The sequence below is a fragment of the Myxine glutinosa genome, chromosome 3, assembly GCF_964187855.1.
Source record: "Myxine glutinosa chromosome 3, kmMyxGlut1.1, whole genome shotgun sequence".
In the NCBI taxonomy this organism is placed as follows: Eukaryota; Metazoa; Chordata; class Myxini; order Myxiniformes; family Myxinidae; genus Myxine; species Myxine glutinosa.
The window spans coordinates 25,514,341-25,522,017 of NC_136263.1; the positions used below are offsets into that span (position 1 = coordinate 25,514,341).

The window sequence follows — 7,677 nt, forward strand, 5'->3', positions numbered from 1 at the left end:
CAAGCGGGGGTTGGCCTTTTTCGGGAACCGTGGTTGTTGTTGTTTTTCGGTCCCCTTTTTGAAGCAATGTTTTACGGCCGGATGCCCTTCCTGACGCCAACCCTTTTTGCCGCCTTTAACGACAAACAGGGATTTATTGAAATCCGTTAATCCATTCTCAAGTTATAACACGACAATCAGACAAACAGACAGACAGACAGACACGGCTCCTTTTATAATATAGATTCTGCAGCTCCATAAACCAACAAATAAATAATAAAATTAATCACTTTTGTACATTGTTTTATGCTTTGGTGGCTTTATGCTTATTAACATTGCCCAAGAAACTACAAAAAGGCTTGTGGTGTGAGATAACTGTCACAACGCAGCTCAAAAGCCATGAATGGTCATAATCAAGCCCTGCGCAAGCCTGCGATAACTAAAATGGTACGTAAAGAGGTTGCCCGCAAATGGTCAAAACCGAGATATTCAAACCCACGATATTTAAGGGTTTACTGTATGTGCACATAAACAGTATGCATCTTTTTGGTTCATGTAGGTAACCCGGGTTTTATTATTTTTGGAAGCGATCACAGCAGCAGTCTGTGGCCTAAACACCGCCTGAATAAAGGGATGAGCAATTTGTAGTAAATTAAGGTTTTTGTGCGTAATTGTGGTTTCAGCCCAGGTTTTCAAGACCAAATAGAGTGAAAACACACAAGGGTCGCCCATTATTCTGCCTGGCTTTGCTAGTTTTAATAGTTAGAAACACCCACTCCTTCCCGCTATGGTGACCCTATTACAAAAAGGGAACCGCACCCACGTGAGGGGATTTTTGTTTTGTGGTCATGACCTGACTTTGGGTACCCCAAACACCTGCCGGTATACAAACATTGGTGGAGATTGGTCCAGCCATGTTTTTTTTCTATGATTTTCAGACACACACACACACAAACACACACACACACAAACACGCACACACACACACACATTTTATATAGTAGAATATTATTGAAAGAAAAAAGTCTAAACCCTTATTTCTCTCTCACTTTAGTAAAAGCAGTCGCCAAGATGATTCACATTATTGAGAATTTAATGCATTTGGTTTGACAAATTCGTGCAGAGATAGCGCATTACTGAGTTGTTGAGTTGTGGGTTCGATTCCTGACCTTACTATAAACTGTCAGATTGGTGCTTCACAGAAAAGTCTTTGCCTCACCAAGTGCACCACCCTCGGATGGATGTTACTCCAGGTGTCCCTTGCTAACGCTACTTTGTTGATGTTAAAAACCCCCAACAGCTCAAGCCCTCACCTGTTCGCCCCACGATCGAGTCCGGTAATTTGGCACCTTAGTGGGGTTTAGTTCTATGCTTGCATACAAGTTCACGTGTTCTGTTTCTTCCCTATCTGTGTATGTAGACAGCCAGATCTGTTCATGTATTATTTATAGTGTCCTGTCTGTTCTTGTTCCCCATATTCAATTTACAATAAACTATTATTTGTTAGTAAAAATAAAATAAACATTTTCTCGCCTTTTGCCTTCCCAAGTGAGCAAATGCCAGTCTCAGCTTTATTTGAATAATTATTGGGGGACCTGGTGTTGGCCTAATGGTTAGGGAGGTGGGCTTGGGATCCTGAGGTCCCGAGTTCGAATCCCGTTGAATTAACGCCAGGTGGGGTTGACTCAGCCCGTCATCCTTCCGAGGTCGGCAAAATGAGCACCAGGTAACTGGTTATAGAGAGGCATTGCATCAGCGGCAGACGCGCCCACAGATAAATGATGCATCCAGCAGCTGGGTGGCTGCACCCGAACCGCCACATCAATTGATAAATGAACACAGTGTTAATTCAACAATCGTTTGGTCATTCACGTGGGTCAAAAACACTTGGCGTGACGGTCGACATGGCAATATGAAAACTAATCGGTTCTTCTGGTCCAAAATTGAATTAGCAACAGCTCCTTGGGCCACTACAGACTTACGTTGGTCTCATCGGGGTAAATGATATCATCGTAAGGACCCACGATGCAGCTGGAGAACTTGCTGAAAATAATCGGTTCTTTCGGCACCTTCACGTCCTGCTCGAGACAGTGGTCCCGGTAATTCATTCCCACGCAAATCACCTTGTCGGGTCCTACCACGGGAGCGAGGATACGAGTACTGGACCTCGGAAGCACTGGCGCACCACCTTTGACAGCCCTGTGCAGTGTAACATGCAAGCACAATCACCAATCTATGCCTGTTGGCAGAGCCAGAGAAAAATAATAACAAATATTTGTTCAACTCATTATGTCATTCAGTTTGCATCTCCATAGTAAATTAATTTATCCTAATTACCCTCAACCATTCCCAAAGGAATGGGGAGGCTAATGTACTCGGTCAGTAAGTCAGCACACAGATCAACTTTAATCTGGGTCATTCCAATTTAACATAGATCGCTCAGATCTTTATCAGATTTATTAGTTTTATCAGATTTTCAATCCCACTCCTCCCTCCAGGTCTTTAAAACAGCTGTTCACCACCATCTCTTATCATCCCCCCTCCAAAACCTTGATCTTTTCTACCCCCGTCAATTCACCCCAGATCCACTTTTTTGAAATTCCGACTTCTTTCCTGGAAGTCCTAGCAATGTCCATGTGTTTTTTAGCTCTCCCACCTTTCCCCCTCCTCCACTTCCCACGCCTCCTCCCCGCAAGCCCTCTCCCTCCCACAGATCTCCCGATGTCCCTGCTCTCAAATGTTGTACTTGTGTGCTTCCCTCTCTCTCCATCTTGTCTCCCGCTCCCTTTATCTTATGTTTTATGAGTCAGTTTGTCTTTGTGTGATTAATGTTAGCTCTTACATGAGCGTCGATCTTGTATACAAAAAAAATAATAATAATAATAATCTACTCGACTCATACATAAACCCCAGCAAGGGTCTGTGTTGTTAAATAAGTGGTCTTATCTCCATCGCCCCTCCCCTCTCCCCCTTCCCCCCCCCCCCCATCCCTCCTTCCTACCTCGTCCCAAACGCAATGAAAAAAAAAAAAACACTTGCACGTTTAAAACTTGTACACAACATTACCATTAAAAATATTTAAGCGAAAATCATTTGTTTAATTGTGAGTTAAGCCATTTTACACCTGCGCAGATCTCATGTCAACCATCAAAATTAACAAGCGATACAAGAAAGATAGGTGGGTTATAGTAAGGGCATTTTATGAGATATTTCACAAATCTGTTAACTAAATTGTTACCAAAAAATTTCTTCACCAATATGTTTGTAAAGGTGTGTAATAACATGTGTTAAAATGTTGAAGTTCAACTCCCGTGGGAAACCCAGAAAAAAAGCTGTTGAATTCGGGTACCGAAAAATTATTTTCGAGAATTTTTTTTTTTTTAAATCGGCCCTTAAGTAACTTATGAGGGGTCAAATAAGGGTTTTTCATGATTCTGAGTTGATTGTTAACATTTATATTTTCACTTTTACATTTACACACAAAGTAGCTTTTATTTCACATACATATATAATACTCAAGAGTTATTTCTCATTCACAATGTCAGAAGTTTCAACAGTCATTGTCTATGTCTTCTTCAGACTCAACAACATCATGACTGCAGTTTCTGCATGTAATGCCATTACAGACTCCACAGGCCGAGATGCACGTGACCCCATTCTTCTTGCAGCTGCATCGCCGGTTGCTGCAATCTCCATGACAATTACAGCTCGTGAACTGCAATAGCTCCTCAGGAGCCGTGGCCCGTGGGGTCCAGTGTTGGAACTGGCTCATACCCATGCACACCTATTGTCCATCCATAGTCACTGGGGTTCAGAGACATGCTCTGTAGAAGGATCCAGTCCCGGGTCTGCAGGTAGGCACGGAGTGAATGTTGTGCAGCTGCACCCTCTTCGATCCAACCCATTGAGTGAAAGGGAGTGTTTCCGTGAATAGAGACAATGTTTAAATCTATATTGTCTCCAACAAACTGAGTGACTGCATTGTTTGTTTCCCCAACCTCCATAAAGACCACCTGATCATTACTTGACAATTCACTTTCACTGGCTGGCACTTTGGCTGTCATCACTGATTGATCCTCAAGCGCAGCATCAACCGCAACCTCATCATTGATCTGTTCATCGGTTTCCTCCACAATGGTGTCAAGAGTGCCAGAAGTATCTGGAACATCATCTCCACTCCTACTATTAAGGAAGCAGTATTTGTAGTTTTGTGTCTCCGTGTAAGACTCAGTGTATCCCAGCCGGTGGAACTTATTGAGCATCCATTTTGACCCAAATCTATGATCAAGTTGTATGGCAAGCCCCATTTGGTGTGGCAATACTCCAGACCGAGGTCGACAGGCCTTAATAAAATTCTGCCCCCAAACGGCAACTCTTTCGTCTGTCTTGACAATCGGTCTCAAGAACATCTGAAGGCTTGCAGGAACAAGTGTCAGCTGACTATCGATGTCAGTCATACTGTGTGTGGTGAGGTATGACTTTGGACCTAAATCAATCAAGGCAATATCATTGGATATGAACTTGAGTGCCGTCTTTATGATCTGAGTCTTCTCATCTCCATGGTAAAGATTAGCATGATGCGCTCGCAGAATATTGTCGGTGCCATCTTTGAGACAGAGTACATCTGCCCTTCTTTCCTGTGTTGTGAAATACAAGGTGTCTTCGTATTTCTCTAGAAGTTTTATCTTCAGCCAATGCTTTGAATAAGAAAGGCTCTTCTCTGGTGACTGATCAAACTCCTGCAGCTTTTCATGGACTTGGTCCATGTTCATTACCCCATGCTCTAATTCTGAGTCTAACCATTCGCAGAATTCAATAAAAACTGCCTCTCGCTCCTCATCAATACTCCTCTGTCCTCTCTTCCTTTTTCCTTCCTCATCAGTCTTGGACAAACTGTCACCTCTCGCAAACATAAGTTTGCATCGCAAATGGTACAGTGTTTCTTCTGCTACCAAGTCGTTGATCCCTTCCAGGCGTCCAGTGACTTCAGTGCCCCAGTCATCCCCGCGACTCCGTGCTGTCTTCAGCAAGCTTGCCTTCAGTGTATCTGCAGTCAAATTATCTGGCACTCTGTATTTCTTTCTAGCTTGTGCTGGATTATTTTTGTAGAGCTGGGCTGGTTGGTTGCAAAGAATGCATACATCCTTATACAGGAGGTCAACTGACTGTGATCTTCTAGAACTGCAGCCAGTTGATGAACTGAACTCACAAGTAGTGCGTCTTCTCTTCAACTTTGATGACTCTTTCTCTGCCTTTGATGATTGAGCTGACTTCTTGGTGGTTGCAACAAAGTTGTTGTACAGATCATTTTTACACTTCTGGTGGTACCTCAGTTTTCCTTCCTTTTGAGCCTCCTTCATACGTTCCACAACAGTAACATTTTCGACAGTTTCTGCTTGTTTCAATAAAGTTGAGTATCCCTTTGGAGTTGCCTGTATGAGCCTTTCAGCTGGTGTATCCGAGCGTGCACAGATGAAGCAATTGAGCACAGGTGGAGTAACGTCTTCATCCATATTGCTAGACTCCATGTCCTGCAAAGTAGAAAATGAGATATATTTAGAAATTATTTTTCCACAAAGGAGTGTCTGTGGTGAAATATAAATGTTAACAATCAACTCAGAATCATGAAAAACCCTTATTTGACCCCTCATAAGTTACTTAAGGGCCGATGAAAAAAAATAAAAATTCTCGAAAATAATTTTTCGGTACCCGAATTCAACAGCTTTTTTTCTGGGTTTCCCACGGGAGTTGACCTTCAACATTTTAACACATGTTATTACACACCTTTACAAACATATTGGTGAAGAAATTTTTTGGTAACAATTTAGTTAACAGATTTTCATATGTTTCCCTTACTATTAGTTAAGGTTAGTTATACCAGCAAAACAGCTTTCATGTAATGTAACCCGGTATGAATTTTTTGACGCAATCTCTTCCACGAGCCTCGCCCCAGTATACAAAAAAAAAACAAATTATCAATAGACGCGGGTAAATCATACCTGTACAGATTACATACACGTGAGGGTAAATGATACCTGTACGGGTTAAACACACGAGTGTATATTACAGCTGTACAGGTTAAACACACGAGTGCAAATGATACCTGCACGGGTTAAACACGTGAGCGTGTAGGTTTGAAATACACTCGAGTGTAAATGATACCTGTAGGCTGTAGGGGTTAAACACATGAGTGTAAATGATACCTGTATGGGTTAAACACGTGAGTGTAAATGATACCTGTATAGGTTAAACACACACTGAGTGTAAATGATACCTGTATACGTATAGGTTAAACACACTGAGTGTAAATGATACCTGTGGGTTTGAAATACACTCGAGTGTAAATGATACCTGTAGGCTGTAGGGGTTAAACACACTGAGTGTAAATGATACCTGGACGGGTTAAACACATGAGTGTAAATGATACCTGTATAGGTTAAACACACGTGAGTATAAATTGTACCTGTACTGGTTAAACACACATGTGTAAATTATACCTGTATGGGTTAACAGATCTGTGTAAATGATACCTGTACGGGTTAAACACACGTGAGTGTAAATTGTACCTGTACTGGTTAAACACACATGTGTAAATTATACCTGTACGGGTTAACAGATCTGTGTAAATTATACCTGTACGGGTTAAACACACGTGGTTGTAAATTATACGTGGAGGGGTTAAATCACGTGAGTGTAAATAGTACCTGTACAATGTACATATCACAGGTACTGTAAACGCATTTCATTTCAATGCAATCTCAGAGCACCTGTTCGCCGCTTCCAGAGCGGAGGGTCCAGCCTCAAGGAACGGGATCATTTCCCGTGCTATCCCCGGGTCGTGATTGCAGATATCCACCACGTCCCCTTCGGGCTCCGTCTCAACACCGATTCGTGGTCCATTCTTATCGTCTGTAAACCGGATCAAGCGCATGGAATGCAAAAATCGACAGTTAGCCCGGGCAGACTTCACGACTGCTCCAAAACACACCCGAAGCAACATGTCGGCGTCGGCATATCGAGAATGAGGCGGTGTATAGGTGCGAAACCATTGGTTCGTGCGCTTACTTTTTACCATTGGTTCGTGCACTATTTGGAAAAAAAAAATTTTGAAGAGATTGCAATATCATTTGATGCGCAAGTTGTTATTATGTTTGTGAGATACTCCGGGATACATCTTCACCCTGACTCTTGTTTTGTTGTACAAACGGCTCACAAATCGTATAATTCGTCGCGGAAATGCATAGGAAAGGGGCGGGGCGTAATCCGCTCCAGTTAAAAATAACGCCGCGACATTTAACCCATAAAATGCTGAATTTACTGTTTTATAACTCAGAAATGTTTTTTTTGTCATCGGCTTTTCTCCACCAATTAGAAGCAAGCTTTCATAAGTTATACATTGTAAGAAAACTCATGACTCGTTTTTCCTCCTGACGTCAGTTTAAACTAATTTTCATACAAATTGTGCCGAGAACACGCCCAAAGTTATATCTTACTATATATGCAAACAAGTACAAAAAGTTTTAATTAAAACAAAAGCCGCGTCGATGTTACACAATGCCTAGATGCAGCTGTGCCTATAACGTCGATGTTATAGGCACAGGACATTCCTATTGATTCGATTACTTGATGTTATTTTTGTGCAAAGTGAAAATATATCTCGGCAATTTCCCGTATGTGGCGACGAATTTTTAATATATC

The 7,677-nt window shown here is 42.0% G+C and overlaps 1 protein-coding gene across 1 annotated transcript in view; it reads right to left on the reverse strand.

Moving 5' to 3' along the window:
* Positions 1-7,009, reverse strand: part of LOC137413135 (oxaloacetate tautomerase FAHD2A, mitochondrial) — a 54,983-nt gene extending 47,974 nt beyond the window's left edge. Inside the window, exons 1-2 of the mRNA XM_068098526.2 lie at positions 6,747-7,009; positions 1,962-2,178 (exon numbers count right to left, since the gene is read on the reverse strand). Coding sequence (XP_067954627.2) covers positions 1,962-2,178; positions 6,747-6,979 — 450 coding nt within the window. The 5' untranslated portion in view covers positions 6,980-7,009. The remainder of the gene's footprint in view (positions 1-1,961; positions 2,179-6,746) is intronic.
* Between the last annotated feature and the right edge of the window lie 668 nt (positions 7,010-7,677).